Consider the following 23,360-nt stretch of genomic DNA (forward strand, 5'->3'; position numbering starts at 1 on the left):
CTCTGATATTGACAACTTTACATCACAGAGGCTTAAGTCAAGACACCCACCTATTATAACAGCAAAATAACTTGTCACTGAGGGCTATGATACAACAATAGCATGGCAGACAGAATGGACTGCCAAAGCCCCGGTAATCTGGCAGACTGTCTTTAACCCAAACAACCCTCCATCAGGGTTCAACCCACCTTGAAAATATGGACCTCCTTAAATAGAGTTTGCACCAACCATGTGGTAAGTGCAGAGCTTCCTTATTTACTTGGGGAATAAGACCAAACTCATCTTGTGACTGGTGAGGATAACCGAACTATACAACATATCACATTTGACTGTCCTCACAGAGCCTTCATGGGACCAGTATCTGACTTTATGACAGTTTCCACTGATTCTGTTGACTGGTTATCGAACTTAGACATTCAATTTTAATGTTGTGCTTATTTGTATATTTTTATATGTATATATGACTACAGTATCACTTCACGCTAGTGTATTCTTTTATGCATTTTGTTGTCTTGTGTGTGTGTGTGTGTGGTAGCATATGCATGTATTCTTCTTAGCCAAACGCTAAATAATAGTAATAATAAATAACCTCCCTATCTTAATTGTCAATGTGTGGTTAGACTGAGGGAATATGGAACTATTTTGAGCTATTTTGCCAGTTTCAATATGTCCTCTGAATTTCAAATCACTGTCTATCATTACCCCCTCATCCCTAGCCTCATCAACTTCCTGTAATTCAATATAATCAGTATGAAAAAAGTAAGTAATCATTTCATTCCAAAGTGCATCAACTTACATTTTTCCACATTAAATTAACAACCGTTGTCCTTTTTAAATCATCCTGCCGGATATGTACATCAGCTTTACCAACTATTGCCCTCCCCAATTTTGCGTCATCAGCACAGCTATATCATCAACATATAAATTATAGAGTAGTGGCACTACTACAGAGCCCCCCCTGGGGAACTCCACAGGTCACCCTCATTTACCTTGATCCCACTCCCACTACACTATCCCCTTTCTAGTCTACCTGTACCTCTCATCTGCCTGTCAGCTCCCCCCACCTTCATGTGCCACCATCCTCATATCCATTTCCATTTGTCCCAACTTATGCAGTTTCCCATGTGTCATTCTGTCAAATGCCTTTGCAAAATCTACCAGTATCATGGTGTAACTATTTCCTTTATCTAATTCCATCGTCTAATTCCACTTTATTATGAAATGTTCATAAATTACTAAAACAGGAACTGCGTTTTAAAAAGCCATTCTGCCAACCATGGAGTATCACATTCCTATTCACTCTTTCCCAAATTTTACCTTTAACCAATTTTCCAATATTTAACTGCCACTCCTGAGATACTAACTAATTGTTCTGTAATTTGCTACTTTGTTGGAGAGATATTTGTGTAATGGAACTACCTTACTCTCTTTTTAGATTAATCAACTTTGTCATAAGCACTGCCGGTTCACTTGCACATTCTTATAGCCAGTGGGCTGACATACTGTCCAGTCTCACTGCTGTATTCACATTGATATTTTTCAGTGTACCGAGTACCAACAGTTTATCTACCTCAATTCTCGCATCAGCCTCTTTAGACTGCCAAGTCTCCAGTTATCTGGATGATAAACCCTTGCAAAGTGGTTACTTTATAGCTGAACTATTTCTTATGCTTTTGTCACGTTTCTAACCATCAGCCCTGAGTAAAGTTATCCTTTCATAATCATTCTTTCTCTTACTTGCTGCGAAGCAAAAAAAAATCTCTTTTGGCTTTACTTTGGCCTTCTTGACTAATTTTCTATCAGAATCTGATTTAGTCTTCCTTACTATCTAGCTATCACCACCTCTTGCTTGCACTTTGTATTACTCATGAGCATGCTGATCATCTTTTTGTTTATACTCCCTCCAAAATGTTTTCTGTTTTGTCAGCTCTTGCTTTATATCACTATTCATCCATGTCATCCCTACTCACTCTATCCTCCTGACCCCTGGGTGTGCAATCTGATATTGCCTCTCTCTCTCTCTCAAACAATCCCTGACCACTTCTCCCTGCACTACTGACATTCTTTCCTTGTAGTTTATTATGCCATGGCACTGCTTCAAGCTTCCACCTAAGTTTGTCATAATCACCAACTTGTAGTTCCACATAACACTTTTCTCGTCTGAGAATTCTATTTATTAAGCAGCCTCTCAGAACATGACTGCATGGTCACTTTCCCTGATCGGAGGTAGAGTTGCTATTGTAGTTATTATTATTATTATTACGTGACACCTCCAGGGAGTCCAAGGGCTCATCAAGGGAGGGCACCTACTCTTTAACTCTCTGCCTCCACCACTCCACCAACTATAACGAATCGCAACTACCATCATCATCTACACCAACGCCATCTACCGCCCACCACCATTACTAGTATTTTCACAGACAATCACAAACATCCATGTGCACACCTGGGATTCAAACCCGCAGCCTTTTGGCTGGAGAGCAGATATGCCAACTACTCAGCCAACCAGGCTGGCAAGATGGATAAATAGATCTTCTAATCTGACACTCTCAAAACCCTCAGTCCCATCCATCACATGCTTTTTCATGTAATAATCTCTTAGTAACTATAAATTCCATTTTCATGTTGTCACCTGTCCTTTCCTCTTTCCAATGTATATCCCCATAGTTGAAATCAGCCTGTACTCATTGTGTTAATCTGCTAGTGCATAGCATCCTCATCTTCCTTTTGACCTCCAGACCTATAGCAGTAACCAACAATGCATTTTGTCCAATTGGACTCTGTCTCGCATCAGATCAACCACATCGCAATGATGTCCATAATGTTTGGTCAGGTCAAGCTGAACAATGCCAAAAATGACTCTCCTTAATTTCTGATACTTGTTGCATTCACATAAATGCATTTCAACATTCCTTTGAGCCCACAGTTTGAGCCCTTTTCATAAAGTCATTACCAACCCATTCAGATTTCAAACTTGGAAAACTGCACCCAGCTGTTGCACAGTCATTTCTGCACTCATTCTCATTTATCCATAAGTGATTACATATGTGCTTGATTGCATCCTCCAAACTAATATCCTTTTAATCCTAATATCCTCCACACTAATATCCAAAATCAGGGAAAGTTTCCTTTTCCTGATTTTGCATTTCCAACCTCTCACTGAATGACACTTTATCCCAGACATCTTACTCCATCCAATGCTATCCATCAGGTATATATGTCCTTTCATCTATCAAATTTACTCAATACATTTATAAACTGCACAATCTTCTCATTGACTTATTAGCAGTCATGGGATTTCTTCTCAGTACTGTCCTGTCAAACCGAAGGATCAGACTCGCATCTTTCTTACTCTCATTTTCCCTGCTTTCAACAACTCTTTCATATCCTCGCATTGCATATTTCATCGTATAAAATCATATGTGCCTGCTAAAACAAAGAACTATTTTGACTTCTTCCCTTCTGCAATTTAACAGTTTCACTAACATCCTTGAACTTCACACCTGAGAGACATGCTTTCATCACTTTCTCATTAAGTATGCTTCTTATCAAATCTCCATACAATACTTTCTCTTTACTCTTAGTTTCTTGCACTTTTATACTTGTCCATTTACTTTTTTCTTTCATTCTACCTCCTGGTGTACTACACACACACACACACCCCCAATCATTTCCCCATTCACTAGAGTTTGTTTTTTTTCTTGTGAAAAATCTCGCATTTGCAGTGCAGTCTATAAGTTTTAGGACTTGATTTGTTGTATATACAATACTGGAGCGATCTATTGGCAAACGTGCTAAGTAATACCAGCTAATGTCTATACCCTCAGAGAGTGAAGTGTACATTCAGTAGTGTGAACTTCACTCAGAGAATGAAGTTTACACTCCTAAGGGGATGTTTGACACCTCTTCAAACATCCTCTTACATCCCCTCTAAACTTCCCCTTTGTTCTTCACATTCTGAGTGAAGATTTGGGGAAGAGGAAGATGCGTGTGCATTTTATCCCAGATTCCTTGACAGCTGAACAAAGAGAAGATCAAGTCGTCATGTCTTTTCAGAACATTATCACAATGGTAGATGCAGATGACAATTTCTTTGGCAAAATCATTACAGCAGATGAGAGTTGGTACTTCACCTACAATCCCCATACAAAGTAACAGAGTTCTGAATGGATTGTTGAGACATCTCACAGACCAAAGAAATTGAAAATCCAAAATTCACACATCAAAATAATTTTGAAATTTTTTTGAATCTCAAGGCACGGTATATAAACAATTTGTACCAGAGAGGAGAACAATGAATGCAGAATTCTATGTAAAGAAGTTTTGGATCATCTCCTGAAACACATTCAGCGTGTTCATCCCACTGCATTTTGCTTCCAATATTTTTTCCTGTTGCATGATAAGGTACCTGCTCACACTGCAAATGTTTGTCACTTTTTGACAAAACTAAGTTTTATCACCTCACTTGATCACTAGATTTATCCGCCTTCTGACTATTTTCTGTTTCTCAAAGTTGAAAATTGAAAATGAAGCTGAAAGCACACCAATTTGTGTATATTCTGTCATTCAAAAAAGTTTTAACTGATAAATTAAAGACAATCAAACAACATTTTCTGCAGCTCTCCGAAAACTATGACCATGCTAAAGCCTGTATAGATGCCAATGGATGGTATTTCAAATGACAGATGTGTTTTTTCTTTCTCTCATGTTCTTGATTTTTTATCATTTTAATCCTAAAACTTATGGATCATACTATGTAAGTATACTATTTCTATTCTTACTGTTACCTCATCATCATCCACATTACTTTCAGCCACTTTTTTATGCTCATTATGCTCAAATGCCAAAATATCATATGTTAAAGATCTAAGGTAGGATAGTGAAAGTATTGTATTTTGTATATTATTATTCACTCTTCCAGTATATTCTCGATAATACTTTCACTATCCTGCCTTACATCTTTAATATAAGTCGCTTCATTCTTCCCTTTTAACACTACTCCCATTTCTTGCACTCTCATGAAACACTTCCAACACACACTCTTTCTCTCTCTCTCTCTTTCCACTCTTGCTTTCATACATATTACAAACCATTCACTCTCAACACTGTGAATACTTTAAATGCACACTAAATCACGCATACTGAAATCATTGAATATCGAAGTCTTGGCTATGATTTTTCTTGTATGCATATTAAACCATTAGGAAAAATTGAGCAAGATAAAATCACATGTCTAGATAGAGCAAAATTATAAGTCTGTACCGGGTCAAAGTTTAATAAAATGCATTATAACTTTTTACACCTAAATTGTTACAGAAGGAACTTGAAAGAGTCCTATGAATAAGACAAAATATCAGTAAGCAGAATTCTCCACTGGTTTAAGTTGTATTGCATAGAATCTGCCAATATCCAAATCCTAAATTTAGTATTTAAGATTTCTATTAAAATTTTGCAAATCATCAATCTAGGTTTTAATCAACTCATTTGTACTGGAAAAATTAGGCAATATATATATATATATATATATATTTATTTATTTATTTATTTATTTATACAAGGATACTTTGAAGGCTGTGGGCACTTAAGTGCCTGTTAAAAGCCATTGATGATGATATATATATATATATATATATATATATATATGTCTAGATTGATAGATATATATGTCTAGTTTAGAGCCCAAACAGGCTAATGTGTCATTAACATGCTATAAATTTTTGATGCACTCATTGAATTTTTACATAAATATCACTAAACATTAGTTCTCTTTGAATGACATAAATTTATCACATACACCAGGATAGCTCTTGCTTTGACTACAGAGATATCAACAATTTAAAATTCTGTTTCAAAAATTTTTAAACTGCATTGCAGGTAATCAGTTTAAAAAAGTCATCACTGCAGGGCCGAATTAAGATCCATAGAGGCCCTAAGCACTTAAAAGATTTTGGTGCCCCATATATATGTAATTCAGAATATAAACAATAATAAACCATAAAATAAATTTTTATTTTTCAAAATGAAACAAAACTTATAGTAAGATGGAAAATATTGTTTATTTTTGTATACTTAAACTTTATTTAGATTTCAAAAGTTTTCTCCTACTTTTTTTAATTGAAGTCTTTGATCAGATCCTCAAAATTTATCTTACGTAACACATCTGCTTCTATACTTAGTAGAGAGATAAGGCATTCAACCTGCCTTGTTGCATAGTTGTTCTGATGGGATTTTTAATATACTTCAACTGAAAAAATGAACGCTCAGCTGAGCAATTTGTGACCATTAATGTTAAAAATATACGAAGGGCAATGTCTACATTTGGAAAGGCACACTCAATATTGTCTTCTACAATTATTTTATAAAGTTCAGCATGACTGAATCTTGTTTTTACATTTTTTGTTGCAATGAACTTATGGTGCACATATGAGTGAAACTGCTGAAGCTCAGCTGAGAAATTAGTGTTCAAGTCCTCTGGGTAAGCATCAATCAGCTTTTGACAACACTGAGAATACCTTTCAATTTCAGTAGATGATGAAGTCACCGAAGTAGCATTATGTGGCACATCACTTAGAAAAGAAAATCTCTGATATTTCTCTGTATATCTCTCCTCTTCTTCTCATCTCAGTTTCAAGTTTGTCAACAATTGTGTAAAAGGTGGTGATACGAAATTTATCTATGGCATTCAGATATACTTCTGGAGCATCTCTGTTATTGGGTATATTCTTTCTGATATGTTTGCAAGTTTGAGCTGCCTTGTAATCAACATCTAGTAGCACTTCCTTTGTAGCTGCTTCATATCTTTCAAATTCATTTCGTGAAGTGCACAATTGGTGAGCTAATAATCCATACAGATCTGCACATGTTTTTAAGTTGACATCCTCATTCTGTAGAACTTGGCTTACTCTATGAAAATTTTGCAAAATCTCATCCCAAAAATTCAACATAAAAACGAATTCTAGCTCTTGCATCTTATTTGCAATATTATCTGCTTCTCTTCTAGTGTCTCCCTTTTGTGACTGGTCTTCGGCTATACAGTCTAATGCTTCTAAAATTTGAAGGAAAGATTTCAAAATTGCTGCTGTTGCCATAGCATTTGCTTCCCATCTGGTATGAGAGGGATTTTAAGACATTTTCATTTCCAATACAATCTTTAAGAATTGTCCACTGGCTGGTTGAGGCTGAAAAAAAGGGTAGAGAGCAATTGCACTGTAGAGAAGAAATAAACCGCCTCTCGACAGCAGTCAACAGCACTTCAGCCTATCGAATTTAGTGAATGAGCTTCACAGGGCAAATATATAGCAAACTTGTTTGTTTCTAAAATTTTTTGCTGCATCCCCTTATAATGCCCAGACATGTTAGCAGCATTGTCATAAGACTGACCCCTACATTTTGAAAAGTTTAGCTGACAAACTTTACGTAAGTACTGCAACACCTGATTTGCCATTTCGTCACCGGTCTGGCTTGTCATTTCCAGAAAAGTTAAAAAGGGTTCAATAGGCTGTCCATCTTTTAAGTACCTAAATACTGCACTTAACTGGGTGATATGTGACAGATGTCGTGTTGAATCAACTGACAAACTAAAATAACCAGAAGATTTTACTTCATCAACAATAAGCATGTGAACCTTTTGAGACATCAGTTGAATGAGTTCCTGACAGCTGGCTTTGGACAGAATAAGAAGGATTTCCTTTGCCCACAATTTCCATATTTCGCAATGTGACCTGCTAAAAATGAATCAAACTGACTTATGAACTTGTATTCACCACCTGTTGAGATGGTGAATACAATAACCACTCTCTCTTGTATTCCTCACGATTGGCTTTTGTCCCAACAAAAAGTTTCTGCGAACAGTATCTTACTGGTTTGCCACTACTGAAATGTCGGTAAGACTTGTCAAATGGCCCATTGTGGTGTTGACAGTCACTGGGTCCACAGGCAGTCCAATAAGCCACTTCATCTGCAGAGTAATCAAGCCACAACCCTGGATCTTTTGCTATATTTACTTCATCTTTTGCAGACTGAATCATTTCACCACCATCACCATGGCCCACTAAACTTTCATTTTCAGCAATTATAGAGATATCAAGAGAATTTACAGACAAAGTGAGGTCAGTAGTGAGACATGTGCTAGATGAACCTGCTTGTGACACCTTGATGATTCCAACATCAATATATTTTGATTTTGAAGTGATCAAAGTGGTATTTGTGTCCGCTTCTGATGACGGAGATTGGCTCTGATCAGGAATTGGTATATAATGTTGTAGAATTTGTGTGAAGAAATCAGTCAGCTTTGCAGTCTTGGAATCTCATTCCAAAGTCTCCTCTTGTTTCTTTTTTGATAGTTTTCGCTTTTGTGCACCACTTAACTGAACACGTTTCATCTTGGTTCTTGGGATCTGTTAAATACAGAAATAAAAAGATTATTTTGTTGAATATTAGATGGCAATCAACACAGTTACACATATCACAGGCAAAATCATACGAACAATTTAATTTTTGGCTTACAGCTGAATCTTGTGCTTTCCTGCTTTAATTAACTCTTATTTTACACTTCTGCTACAGCTAGGCCTTTTACTGGAGGCGCGTTTCTGAGACAACCACATGATTTGTTTTATATTTGCTTCTGGAGCCTTTTATAAGACATAATTTATTTATAAAACAAGACAGGAAAATAAATTGGTTATGTTAATTATAAAAAATTACCTTATTTGACGTAACGGTAGTGCCAGAAAGCATCGTGAGTGATAATACGGTGTAAACGAACCGTCATGCACGTGGTTAGTTTTATTAGGCCTTTGACACCTCATTATTTATCGAAACAAAGTAGGTAACAGTAAGAAAAGATAAAAACAATGAAAAACTAATTAAAAGTTAATTTAAATTAAATTTGTCATCTAACTAAAGCAGAAATTCTGGGGTGCTCCCCCCCCCCTTTCCATCATGCCCTAAGCACGTGCTTATTTTGCTTAATGGTTAATCCAGCCCTGATCATCAGTAATTTTCATATATACCCTCAACAGCTGTACAGGCTACTATCACAGCACTATATGATTAAGCTTATATTATTATTAACCTCGTAGAAAGGCTTATATGCTGGTTATACATAATTATTAATTGACTTAAGGAATTCACAACGTACAATAGAATATAAATTAAATTAAACTTTAATATATATTTCCAATATTTTGGCAACGTCATGTTGCCATTTTCAAAGGAACTTATAATAAAGACAGTGCATGCAGGCACTACATACAGTAAATGAGGACGAAGCAGGAAGCTATAGTTTCTCCTAAAAGTCCTGATGGTGCCCCCTAGGGGCTATGTAGGTATTCTTTTCTGTTGGGCTGAAGGTCTCATGATGTATGTCTCCCAAATTTGGGGCAGTCTCATGCAACCAAATTTGTCGAGGTTTGGCATGTTTCTTAGGGCTGAGGCTGATTCTATGAAAAGTCTTTCAAACGTGAACTTGCTACCGTGTATTATTGTGGCTTTCTTCCACCATATTCTGTGGTGTGTATCCAGAGAATGGTCTGCAAGACCAGAATGGCTGCACTGGTGAAAATGGATGTGGTCTTGTGTTCTGAAATTCTGATATTTGCTGTCCTGCCTGTTTGGCCAAAGTAGGACAGCTTACAGCTGCAAGGGACCTGGTATACACCAGGTAGGTCTAGGGGAAGTGGTTGGTCTTTAGTGGAGCAGATAAGGGATGCCAATTTTCTGTATGATCTGTAACAAGAGGTCCAGTCATGTTTTCTTAAGATTTTGGTAATTTTTTCCGAGGTATCTCGGATGTAGGGAATGGTGATAGATGTAGAGTAATCCTTGTTGTGAAGGGGGGGGGTTGTGGTTTACTGGTTTCAATATTTTTTGGAATTGGGGGGGGGGTAGCCTTTGGCTGAGAAAGTGTTGAGGATGTGATTTCGTCCAGTGGTTAGGGCATTGTCATTTGAACAGATTAGTTTAGCCCTATTGTATAGTGTTCTTAATAACTCCATATTGTTGTGAGGGGGGGGGGAGATTGTTGGTGAATGTATCTGCCTGTATGGGTGGGTTTTTCTATAAACAGAGAAAAAAACCAAGGTTCCATCAGTCCAGTGGGTGACTAGTGTGTCTAGGAAAGGGAGGCTGTTATTTTCCTCTTTCTCCAGGGTGAACTTGATTCTGGTGTGTTGGTTGTTTGAGTGTGTCAGAGCCATATGGCCAAATAGCGAACACATCATCAACGTAGCGAAGCCATATGGTGGTTTTAGTAGGGCAGAGGTTAAGGTTTTCTCTTCAAAAGTCTCCATGAAGAAGTTGGCCAAGGGTGCGAAGAGTGGTGAACCCATGGCTGTCCCTTCTATTTGTTTGTAGAATTTTTCCTGCCAAACGAAATAGCCCGAGTTCATTGTGAACTGAAATAGGACTGAGATATCAGGAGGAATTTTAGCTTGCATTAGCTCTAATTTCTTTCAGTTGGACATTTATGAATAAGGAAGAGACGTCAAAACTGACCATTATGTCAGTATGTTGGAGTGTCAGCACTCCAATATTGTTGTATCTAACATTTCGTGCTTCTAAGGCATTTTTTACTGTATCAGTCCACCTAGACCTTAGTATTCCTCTGGGTCTTTTTCGTGCCATTGTGGCATCAAGCACCTCTTTTACTAACCTTTCCTCTTCCATTCTTTTTTAAGTGACAAAGTGAGAGTACCACCTTATATTAGCCCTGCTAATACCTTCTTTGAATGCTAACAATGTTAATTTCCTTTCTAATGTTTTCATTTTTAATATGATTCTGCCATCTGTTCAGGCCCCTATTTTTTCTTGGAACTCTTATATCTGTAATCTCTAAACTTTGATCAAATGCCGTATTTCTAACTTAACCGTATTTCTCAGATCCTTAACTTAACTGGTGTGAAAACTATCTTGTATACTGCTAGTTTAATGTTTTGGCTAATTTCTCTCTTATTCCATTTAAATTTATTTATGTGGCTCACAACCATACCAGCTTTGCTCATTCTGTCATCTATTTGCAAATTTAATTTGTCATCTTCACTAAAACTTGTACCTAAATGGCACAGAATGATTCACAAAGTTCTCTCATGCTACTCAAATTTCCCAGACTTTTGGGTAGCTTCTCGTACATAATTTCTTTTCAATTTGATATTTTTATCCTAATTAAAACTAAGTGATGGTCACTTCCAGTTTCATTACCTCTGTGAACTCTTGTATCCTGAACCAGTGTGAAGATATCACTATCAATGATAATATAGTCAGTGAGGATTTTCTTATTTCATGTGTCTTCTCTCTCTGTGAACTCATGCACATCTTCATGTTGGAACATTGTGTTAATGACTAGTCTGTATCCTGAGCAGAAATCCAGCAGATAAAGACTATTATTAGCCCTGTCCTTTATTACAAATTTTCCTAAACATTTCTGTATGTCAGGTAGGATTTGAGTCATTAGAGCAGGCAGCTGCCTGCTCTAATGACTCAAAAAATTCCTCTAAAGAATCTACTATCCTTAGGAATAGGATATATATGATCATTTATTAACATCTGAAATAAATACAAGATATTCCTATTTTAAAATGTTGTATAGTGTCTAATATTTAATAAAAACATTTGCAAAAACTCTTTGTATTTTTTTCCCTCAGATGTAAAAGAATTTGTAATAAAAGCGCAGATTCTGGCAGGTGGCCGTGGTAAAGGAACTTTCTCTAGTGGTCTTCAAGGGGGAGTTAAGCTTACAAAAAAGCAAGTATTATATCTTGAAGTATGGCTTATCTCTGTATCTTGGAAAGAATGTGATTTTATTTTATAAAGGATGAAAGCTTTTAATGTAGAAATTTTAGAAATTTTAATCAAATTGACATTTATGATAATTAAAAAGCTTTTTTTTTATTGCTATAATTATTTAACTTTCAAACATTTTTATTTAGTGAGATATTACCAAATTGTAAATTTATTGAGATAACCTTGGCTGCATATCATCAATTCATTTCAGAAAAGGTCTTTCTATCCCTAAAGAAGGACCACCCGCTCCAGTTGGTGATGAACTGATCAATAGTGCATTGCCAACAAGAAGAAGAAGAACAAATAATATGTAATATAAAATCAGCACAGTAGTCAGAGTCTCTGTAGCTCATTCGGTATAGACGGAGCCCTTTGGTCAGAAAGATCTTGGTTCGATTCTTGTCCATGACTTGAGGAACCTTTACTGGTCTCTTTGGAGTAAAGGTGAGTTAGCTAGTCTCATACGGAGGTAGAGGATTTTTTCACCTGGAAACTCAGGTTTTTCGTCCCTCAGGAACAGGCAAATCAGCCCGTGATCACATACACACATATTTATAGTCATAAATACATACTTAATCCTTCATTAGGAGGGCTCAACCAGTCCTACAGGATGGATGAGGAAGAATTTTCATTTATTCAGTAATGATTATGATCATTGTACAGGTATCTCTTGATAACGCAATTAATTAATCCCTCGATGTTACCGCGTATATCAAAATTGTGTTAACCAAATATAATAATCGATAGTAAAAATTACAATTCATCAATGTCAATTACAGTATTAATAATTCGTTTTGTATAGTACTCTTTTAGGAAAGATAAAAAATGAATAGTGTAAATGTTAAATAAATGCTTGTACCTACATTAGTTACTGCAATTTTTTTATCAAGAAAGTTATCAAGAGTCATTTGAACAGTTTTAGTTTTTTCCCAATCAGAATAAATTCTAAGATAACCAGCAAAACGACTCTCTCAACCTCAGCAAACAAGAATTCTTCGATTAACATCTGGATGCATATCCATTACTTGCTGCTTAAGCAATTCTAAATTCTGGAATATTCCATCCATTTTTTTTTTTTATTGTATGTGAACAATTATTTTCAATTATGAAACTAAACTTAATAATAAATTTAGTTTAATCCTTTATCCAAGTGTAAGCAAGCAAATTTTGCACCTGAAAATATCTTCAGGACTGAAGTAAGGTGGTGCAACTCCGAGCAAAGGTGGACCAAGCTCTCAGTATCTCCCATAATGCAAAGCACATCTCCTTGCGGACATGCATACTGCTGTGCATTAAGGGAAGGGCCACTACCCAGACTGGTTTCGACCTTTATTGAGGTCTCGTCAGTGGGAGGCAGACCCAAATGTGAAGATACCGACTTTTATCTTTATAACATATAGATAGCTAAAGAATTGTGACCTCAAGATGATGAAGCACGCTACACGTCTGCAAGGAGATGTACTTTGCATTATGGGAGATACTGAGACGAGCAGTGATGAGAGCTTGGTCCACCTTTGCTTGGTGTTGCACCACCTTACCTCAGTCCTGAAGATATTTTCAGGCGCAAACTTTGGTTTGTGCCTGGATGCTTAAAGGACACTTGGATAAAGGATTAAAATGAATTTATTATAGTCTAACCAAGTGCAAAAATAAACTTCCAACATCTTTCTCTAAATCCAGAGTAATTCGATAATAAGGTGGTGCACCTATAATAAATTTAGTTTAATCCTTTAAATCTCTTTTTAATAAATTTCTTTAAATCCAGAGAAATTTAATAAAAAGGTGGCACCCCTTTTGGCAACTCCTATAGGTAAAGATGACTTCGCCACTGAAGAGACCTCAATAAAGGTCGAAACTAGTCTGGGTAGTGGCCCTTCCCTTAATGCATAACATTATACATATCCGCAAGGAGATGTGTTTTGCATTATGGGAGATACTGAGATAGGAATGATGTTAGCTTGGTTCACCTCTGCTACGAGTTGCCTGGTGTTGTACTACCTTACCCCAGTTCTTAAGATATTTTCAGGTGCAAACTTTGTTTTCTCACACTTAGATATAGGATTAGACTAAATTTTTTATAGTCTAACCAAGTGAAAAATAAACTTTCAAGGTGATACACCTGTTGGCAACTTGTATAGGTAAATATGACCTCTCCTATTGCTTCTGCCTTAATATCTCCACGTTTGGGTCTGCCTCCCACTGACGAGACCTCAATAAAGGTCGAAACCGGTCTGGGTAGTGGCCCTTCCCTTAATGCATAGCAGTATACATGTCTGCAAGGAGATTTGCTTTGCATTATGGGAGATACTGAGACAAGGAGTGATGAGCGCTTGGTCCACCTTTGCTTGGAGTTGCCTGGTGTTGCACCACCTTACTTCAGTCCTGAAGATATTTTCAGGTGCAATCTTTGTTTGCTTACACTTGGATGAAGGATTGAACTAAATTTATTATAGTTTAACCAAGTGGAAAATAAACTTCCTGAACTTAATAAGTCAAAGTTCCGCTAATGGATAAAAGATTTTAGATTAAATACGATACTTCATATTGCAACACGAAACGAAAAAGCAGATATTGACATGTTAGTGCAGAGGAAAAGATGTCAGGTTTCAGGTTCAAAATCAAATTAAAAAAAAGGTCTCGTAGATTAAAATCTTTATTTTTGTAAGTCAAAATTATGTATTTAAATAATTTTCTTAAAGTATGAATAAAATGTAATTGAACTTATATTTTCTAAACTTGTTATATTCTTAAAATTTAAAAATAAAAATGGTTATAAATTTAAAATTTAAATGTGCAGTGTAACTGTTTATGTAAGTCGTAAAGGCCCAGCAACAAAAAGGCCTTTGTTAGAGCCTTTCTTTTTTTAGTTTATGTTTTGGTTCACAGAATAATAATGAATACGGTTCGCATCAGATATACATCTAATTGACTGGCCCTTTTCTGCATTTGAGTTTGAGACCCCTGCACTAAATCTATTCTTTTTGAGGTTTTTGATGCCTAGAATGAAAATATCTCTGTTCAGTAAAATATCCCTCCACTCCCACTGAGAACCATACTGCACAGATGCAAGCAAACATATATATGTTTAGTGCATAGACTGTGTAAGCTTTTGTAGCTCAGTCGATATGAGTGTTCTTTTGTTGGAAAGACTTGCGTTTCAATCATGTCTAGGATTCAAAAAACTTATCAGGGCTTTTCAAGTAAAGGTAAGTTAGTCAGTCTCATAAGGAGGTGGCACGGTTTTTTCATCCTGCGCAACAGGTAAACTGGCCAAAATAATATACACAATTTACAGACATTAGAAGACAATGCAGATAGATTAACTGCACTATCATAGCAATACGCAGGTTACTTGGCCATGACAAACCATTGAGACTAACAAGAAAGGGAAGATGAGATGAGACATACTCTATTAAGAATATGTAGTAAATATAGTACAAAGAGATTTAGAGTAATTAGACAAGACACCACTAGGATTAAAATGACTCTGTTTAATGAAAAACACCTCTCCTCCCACAGACATTGTACTGCAAGGATGCAAGCAAAATAAAGGTTTTATTGTAGCACTGAATACAGGATGTAACTAAGTACCATGTCTGAAAAACCTTTTTCAAATTTTCAGTTGTAGAAAACATGTGGTCACACCTGTCCATTATCAGTTATTGAGGAAAGAAACTGACCGATTTATTATTATTATGTGACACCTTCAAGGAGTCCAAGGACTTATCATGGATGGCACTCTACTACTCCACTATACACATCTAACCTTCTCCCCTACTACTTAATCCTCCAACTAACAACACACGATTCATCATCTCTGGTACTTTTACTACCCACCTGTAAAGCATATATTCAAAAAGCCAATAAAGATTTATACACATACATATATAAAATTTGAAATCAGATAGAATTCCATTTTTTTTATTTATCATTAAGACAGCTTGCATCTCATGTAAATTGAGACAATTTACACGAGATGCAGACCATCGTGAACGTGTTAATATTTATTGGATACCTTGTGCCTTTGATTTGTTTTACTTTGGCCTGGATGATACACCCATGCAAAGAGGTTGTTTAATAGCTCAACTATTTTTCCTTCTTCTGTCACTTTTCTACCATCAAACACTGATTAAAGCTATCCCTCCACAGTCATTCTTTTACTTGCTACATAGTAAAAAACTCTTTTTCATTTACTTTGCTACATAGTAAAAAACTCTTTTTCATTTACTTTGGTCTGCATAGCTAAATTTCTCTCATAATCTGATTTAGCTTTCCTTTCACAGATAAAAGATTCTAATACTAGTTGCCCTTCTTCCCTGTGTTTTGTATTACTCATGACCACACTGATCACCTTTTTTTTGTTTATATTTCCTCCAGTGCTTTTTTTTTTTTTTTTTTTTTTTTTTTTTTTTTTTTTTTTTTGCAGCTCCTGCTTTATATTGCTACTCATCCATTTAATTCCTACTCAGCTTATCCTCCTCATCCTGGGTATGCAGTCCAATATTGCCTCTTTCAAACAATCCCTGACCACTTGCACTACTGACCTTTTTTTTCCCTTGTAGCTTATTATGCCATGGCACTGCTCCAAGTTGCCACCTAGTTTTTCATAATCACTGGCTTTAGTTCCACATAAATCCTTTCTTGATTGAGAATTCTGCATGTTGAGCAACTTCCCAGAACAAGGTTGCACTGTCACTTTCTCCTGATCATAATTTGAATCGCTATTGTAGTTATGAATAGATCTTCTGATGTTATTACCAGATTCAACACTCTCAAACCCCTAGTCCTCTCCATCGCATGCTGTTTCAAATAATTATCCCTTGGTAAATATATGATTTTCATCTTCATAGTTGAAGTTATCCATGCTACTGCTTGGCTTGCACTTATTATGGTAATTTGCTAATGCATGGCCTTCTTCCTCTCAACCTCAGGTGTATAGCAGTAGCCAACAATGTATTTTGTCTTATTGGCCTCTATCTCACACAGATAGTCTCAATTGAACCATCTCCCACAGATCTAAAATCCTCCTGTTTTTGTTGGTTGAAGTTCTTCAGCTATCATTAATAATACTCCTCCTTCTATACTATTTCCCTTCCTCTTCTCTGAAAATACAATATCCTTTACATTCTTTTGCTATAACTAAATCATTCTCTGTCAACCAGGTCTCACTTATGCTAATATTTTTGGCCAAGTCACACTGACCAATGTCAAAAACTCCTTTATTTCTAATACTTCTTGCATTCATGTAAATGCATTTCAATATTCCCTTGAGCCCACAGTTACCTATGCATAATGTCATTACCAACCCATTCAGATTCGAAACTTGGAAAAGTGTATCCAGCTGTTCACAGTCATTTCTGCATTTATCCTCATTTTTTCCAGGGATGACTATTTTTACATGGTCATTTTTGCACTCACACTCATTAGTCCCAGGGATGACAGAACACTATCTTGATTGCGTCCCTTTCCCACCAACACCTCTAGTTTTTCCTGAAATTTCACTTTCAACCTTTCACTGAACAACACTTCTCCAAACATTTAACTCGAAAACCATTCATATGCACTCCAAGTCCTTTCATCTATCACATTCACATTGCACTATTCCTCCTGCACAATCTTCTCATTGAGTGATTAGCAATTATGGCATTTCTTCTCAATACTGCCTTATCATACCGAGGCAGCAGACTCAGTCCTTACTTTCTCGCTGTTCACGTTTGCTTCTTTCAACAACTCTTTCTCTTCTTCTCTCATTGCATTTTTCTCACCTTTCATATCAGTTGTGCCTGTCAAAACTTTCACTTTTCCCTTTTGCAAATTAATAGCTTCACTAACATCTGTGATCGTTGCACCTGGGAAACATGTTTTCATTGCTTTCTCATTAAGTACACCAATTATTATTGAATCTTCATGCAGTACATTCTCCTTACTTCCAGTTTCTCATACTTCGCTACTTTTCCTGTTCATTTTTTCTTTCATTCTCCCTCTTGCTGTACCACATGCCAATCATTTCTCCAGTCACTCAAGCTCATATTCTCGTATCCTAGCACGTTGTTTCTCTCTTCATTGTCTCCTCATCATCCACATTACATTCAGCCACTTCTTTCATACTCTTATTTGTGTTTCGTATGCTATTATTCACTCCTTCCATTACATTCTTTACAACACTTTCACTATCCTTCCTTACATTGTTAATATTAGTTTCTTCATTCTCTCTCTCTCTCTCTCTTTCAATTTTCAATACTTCTCACATTTGTTGCACTCACTCATGACATACTTCTGACATTCTCACCCCCCCCCCCACACACACACATCTAAAGTACAATGTTTTCTCTTTCTTCTCATCAAGGATTAGGCATTTGCCTGTTCTAGCTTTGCTGGTCTTTCTCTCTCTCTCTCTCTTTCATTTCTATTCCTTTGGTGTGTATTTATTCAGTTCTTTTGGTAGCCAATATCTTATCATAAATAAATGCTCTTTCCATTTCTCTCTCTATATTCTTTAATCATTTTGTTTACATTGTAAATACCATGCTCTCTTCTAATGTCTTCATTTTTTATATGCTCGAATTTGTGTAAATGCATGAAGATATTTATGTGCATCCTACATTTTTTTTCCACTTGCACATTGCATTGAAGAAATTTTATGTTGTAAACTTGTGCTTGCTGTTGCTAGGTTAAAAGTAAAAATTTAGATATTTATTATTCTTCCTTTAATTTCAGTGATACCACAAATTAATTAAGGCTTTAATGTATATTACCATTTCTGCTCAGAAAGGTATAATGTTTCCAAGTGCAACACTTTTGTTTTCTATTAAATGCCTGTAATTTTTGATGCAAATTGCTTATAGACCATTCCAAATTCATATTTATCATTAGTTTATCTAGGCTTTTTTATTTATTTATATTTTTAAGTTTGCAGAGTTCATTTATTGATTATTCTTAGCTCAGTCATTTTTTTCTCTGAATGCTGTGTTTTGCTGTGCTTCAGTTTTTTTTTTTTTCTCTACATTATTTTGTTTTGTGCATATTCTATAATTTTTTTTTCCTCTTTTTCATATTTGCTGTTACACTTGGTGGTAGATATTTCCAAAAACATTTCCATTCCTGGAATTTAAAAACTCTTCAATTCAGATGACTAGGGACATAAACCAAGTTTTGGACTGTGATTATGAATGCTGTTGACTGTTAGTACCAAATTTTTCATAAGCCAGCCACTAAATATTTCTCTGTCCCTCCAAGCATCTATTTGCATGCATCAAACTTGATCTGTTAGCTGATAGACAGTAGTAGTTGGCTACCCTTCTTATAGATGGCGAGAGTGCATTACATATGCATCTTTCAGATCTGTCCTCTTTTTGAATATTTAGGTCAAAATTGATTTCATTTGCATGACCTCTTTCATTATTTGTCTCTGAAGGTTGATTTTCATCTATTACCCAAACAGTGAGATCATCTTCCTTGGAGACTTCAGTATTCATAATTCAAACTAGTTTCTCATCTCTGGCTTCACAGATGAGGCTGGAAGACATGTCAAGTATTGATAATGATCTGACATTTGCTATTAGTAATGATATAACAACAAAATATCACTCTATCACATAGAATGCCAGACAGTTCTCTTCATCCTTCTAACACTCTGGACCTTTTTTTTTTTTTTAATAAATTTTTTCTTCAGATGTAAATGTCAGGCTCCTCTTGGTAAATTTAACCCTAATCTTATCCACATTGCATCTTTTATACATCAACCATTACCCAAGAAATCTCAGCCATATGTCTTTTGGCACAACAACAGCCTCAAATGGGATAACCTTCATGATTTCTACATACCTCTTTTGTATGATCTAATTTACTGTTTCTACTCTCTTGATCTAGGGCAGTCCATGATAAAAATTTAGCATATCTCAAATTACTCAAGTCAAAAGTCCCCACTCAGCCTACACTACAGCCAGTAACATTCATAAAAAAAAATAAAAAATAAATCCTCATCAAAGAAGAGAAGGTGGAAGGATAGAAGGGTGAAAAAATCCACCTAGTAGCTTTGAAACTAGATGACCATACTGCTATTTTAAAAGGAAAGACGTTTTCTGCATTAGTCTTTTCAAAATCTGTTTTTAAACCCACCCATCATAAGATTTCAAGATCGGTACTATCAACATAAGAAGCCTGAATGGCAAAGAAATGGAGCTAGCTGAGGAATTGGGTAAGTACCAGATTGACATAATAGAAGTGACTGAAACAAAAAAGTCAAAAATTGGTGAGATCTTTCTCAGCAATAAATACAAAATGTTATATTCAGGCAATGACAATCAAGGAAAAGAAAGATTGCCATAGTATTCAACACTAAATATGAGGCTAATCTTCTTGAATGGCAGGCAGTATCAAGTAGAGTGATGTGGGCAAATATCAGAATGGGGAATAGGACAAGAAGACTTATTTGTGCCTATGGTCCCACAGAAGGTTCTACTAAGGTAAAAAGTGGAGGAATATTTTGAGGCTTTAGAGAAAGCAACTGACATGATGAAAAAGGAAAAGTTGGTCCTTGTTGAGAATCTAAATGGCACAGTAGGAAATGAGTGTCAGACATACAAAAATATTTTGGGAAAATTTGGAGAAAAGAGCAAAGCTAATAATAATGGCAAATACCTGTTGGATTTCTGCTCAGGACATGGACTGGTTATTACTAACACAATGTTCTAACATAAAAATGTGCACAAATTCACATGGAGAGAAGAGGCAAGGAATAAGAAAAGTCTCATTAACTACATTATTGTTGATAGTGATGTTTTCTCCCTGGTACAGGATACCAGAGTGTACAGATTTGAAGTTGGAAGTGATCACTATTTAGTCTTGAGTAGGATAAAATTGAATTTCATATTGAAAAGAATAACATGTAAGAAAGTTTTAAAGCAAATAAAAGTTGAGCAGCTCTCAGATGTGAACTGTAGACTAAAATACACAAACTTGATTGAAGAAAAATTGAAAGAGTTTGAGAACAGGAACCAAACCTTGGAGATTCAGTGGCAAGCCCTGAAGAAAACACTGATTGAGTCAGCCAGATAGGCATGTGGTGACGTTGTCTGTAAGGATAGAAAAATCAGAACTCCACGGTAGACACAGGAAGTTAAATAGGCAGTGAAAGAAAAGAAGAAAGCATATCAAAAGTTCCTGGCAAATAAGTCAGCTTGTGCTCTTAGAGAATACAGAGACAAATGTAAGAAAGCTGAAGACTGTAAAACTTGCTAAACAAAAGTCATGGGAGGATTTTGATAAGAACATAGAAAATGAATATCAAGAAGGTGGCAATATATTCTGGAAGTTGTTGAAAAAGCTCAGAAATGGAGGCAAGAGTGCTGTAAAAGGAATTAGAGATGATAAAGATGACATGAAAACTGGAGAGAAAAAAAATATATCCTTGAAGTATGGAGTAATTACTTTGAAAAATTGCTAAATGGAACAAGCAGTATTAGCAGCACAGTGGTAAAAAACCAGGCATGCAGTCAGGAATACATACCCATACTTGAAATAGAAAAAGCTATCAAAAGCCTGAAATGTGGAAAGGCAGCAGGAGTAGATAATATTCGACCAGATATGTTCCAGTATGAACATATAAAAGTCTTACAGTGGCTGCACTGCATAGTTCAGAAGGCCTGGACAGAGGGACCAATTCCAGATGATTGGAGTAGAGCTCAAATAGTAAGCATATATAAAAAGGAAAATAGAACTGAATGTGAGAATTACAGACGTATTTCTCTACTGAGTGTTCCTGGCAAGATATATACAAGTATACTTAAGAAACAGTTGAGAAGGATTGTGGAAGAGAAGTTTGGTGAAGAACAAGCTGGATTCAGGCCAAATAAAGGCTGTGAGGATCAGATTTTCACTTTACAACAGGTAGTTGAGCAATCATAGGAATATAACAAAGATCTGTATTTAAGTTTTGTAGATCTGGAAAAGGCATATGACAGAAAGAGAAGCTGTTCAAAACACTACAGTTATATGGTGTCAATGGGGCATTATATCAAGCAACACTTAGTCTTTATTTGAGTTGTTAGTCAGCAGTTAGAACTGAAGGAAGTACAAGAAGATGGTTTGTTAAATCTGTGTCAGACAAGGATGTACATTATCCCCTCTGTTATTCATTATCTATATAGATCACATTATGAAGGAAAGTGGTATTAAACCTGATATTAAAATTGGAGATGTTAATCTCAGCTCTTTGCTTTTGCAGATGATGTTATACTTCTAAATAAATCCACTACAAGACTGCAAGATACCCTGACTAAATTGAGTAACTGTTGTAATAGATTTGGTATGAAGTTCAGCAATAACAATTCAAAGACAATGAAAATAGGTAGAAAAATTGAAAATAGGTAGAAAAATTGAAAATATCAACTGTGTTGTGAATGGAGACCCTATAGAACAAGTAAAACATTTCAGCTACTTAGGCACAATTTTTAGTGAAGATGGTAAATTAAAAGGGTGCTTAGGGGTCAAAGCTGTATAACTGAGAGGAGACCTCCACATAGCCTTCAAAGGAATGCGGAGAACCGACCAGGGCTTCTGACCTAATGTCCAATCCTCACCTTCTCGTGGTGCACCCTGTTGGGTATCTACTTTGATACTGAACGAACAAGGATGGGCTGGCAATTTGGGATTTAGCCGACCAAATTGTATTCTTATTGGTTAAACCAAAATAAAAAATGATGGTACAACATGACAAAATTTCATGCCGGCTGGGGCGTCGCCCGGTTAAACAAGGCCCCCGTTGTTTTCGCCAGGGAACCAGGGTGAACAGCGAAAAGTCAGTTACTGGAACAAATCTGAAAACAAACCCCAACTCAACATCACCAGAGTTAAAGATCGGTACTATCAACGTAAGAAGCCTGAATGGCAAAGAAATGGAGCTAGCTGAGGAATTAGATAAGTACCAGATCGACATAATAGGGATGACCGAAACAAAAAAGACCAAAACTGGTGAGATCTTTCTGAGCAATAAATACAAAATGTTATATTCAGGCAATGACAATCAAGGAAAAGAAGGAGTAGCCATAGTATTCAACACAAAATATGAGGCTAATCTTCTTGAATGGCAGTCAGTCTCAAGTAGAGTAATGTGGGCAAATATGAGAATGGGGAACTGGATAATGAGACTTATTTGTGGCTATGGTCCCACAGAAGGTTCTACTAAGGTAGAAGTGGAGGAATTTTTTGAGGCTTTAGAAAAAGCAACTGACACAATGAAAAAGAAAAAGTTGGTCCTTGTTGGGAATCTAAATAGCAGAGTAGGAAATGATTGTGAGACATATAAAAATATTTTGGGAAAATTTGGAGAAAAGAGCAAAGCTAATAATAATGGCAAATATCTGTTGGATTTCTGCTCAGGACATGGACTGGTTATTACTAACACCATGTTCCAACATAAAAATGTGCACAAATTCACATGGAGAGAAGAGGCTAGGAATAAGAAAAGTCTCATTGACTATGTTATTGTTGATAGTGATGTTTTCTCCCTGGTGCAGGACACCAGAGTGTACAGAGGATTTGAAATTGGAAGCGATCACTATTTAGTCTTGAGCAGGATAAAA

General features: G+C 36.0%; 1 protein-coding gene across 2 annotated transcripts in view; it reads left to right on the top strand.

The window, feature by feature from the left end:
- Positions 1–23,360, top strand: part of ScsbetaG (Succinyl-coenzyme A synthetase beta subunit, GDP-forming) — a 260,513-nt gene that overhangs the window by 25,045 nt on the left and 212,108 nt on the right. For both annotated transcript variants that reach the window (XR_016550662.1, XM_090415888.1), the window contains exon 3: positions 11,640–11,739. Coding sequence is in view for 1 of the 2 variants with exons in the window: in XM_090415888.1 (XP_090272014.1) it covers positions 11,640–11,739 (100 nt within the window). In the remaining variant the exon portion in view is untranslated. The remainder of the gene's footprint in view (positions 1–11,639; positions 11,740–23,360) is intronic.

The sequence above is a fragment of the Typopeltis vanoorti genome, chromosome 3, assembly GCF_054136105.1.
Source record: "Typopeltis vanoorti isolate ZY-2024b chromosome 3, IOZ_Tvanoo_1.0, whole genome shotgun sequence".
Lineage (NCBI taxonomy): Eukaryota > Metazoa > Arthropoda > Arachnida > Uropygi > Thelyphonidae > Typopeltis > Typopeltis vanoorti.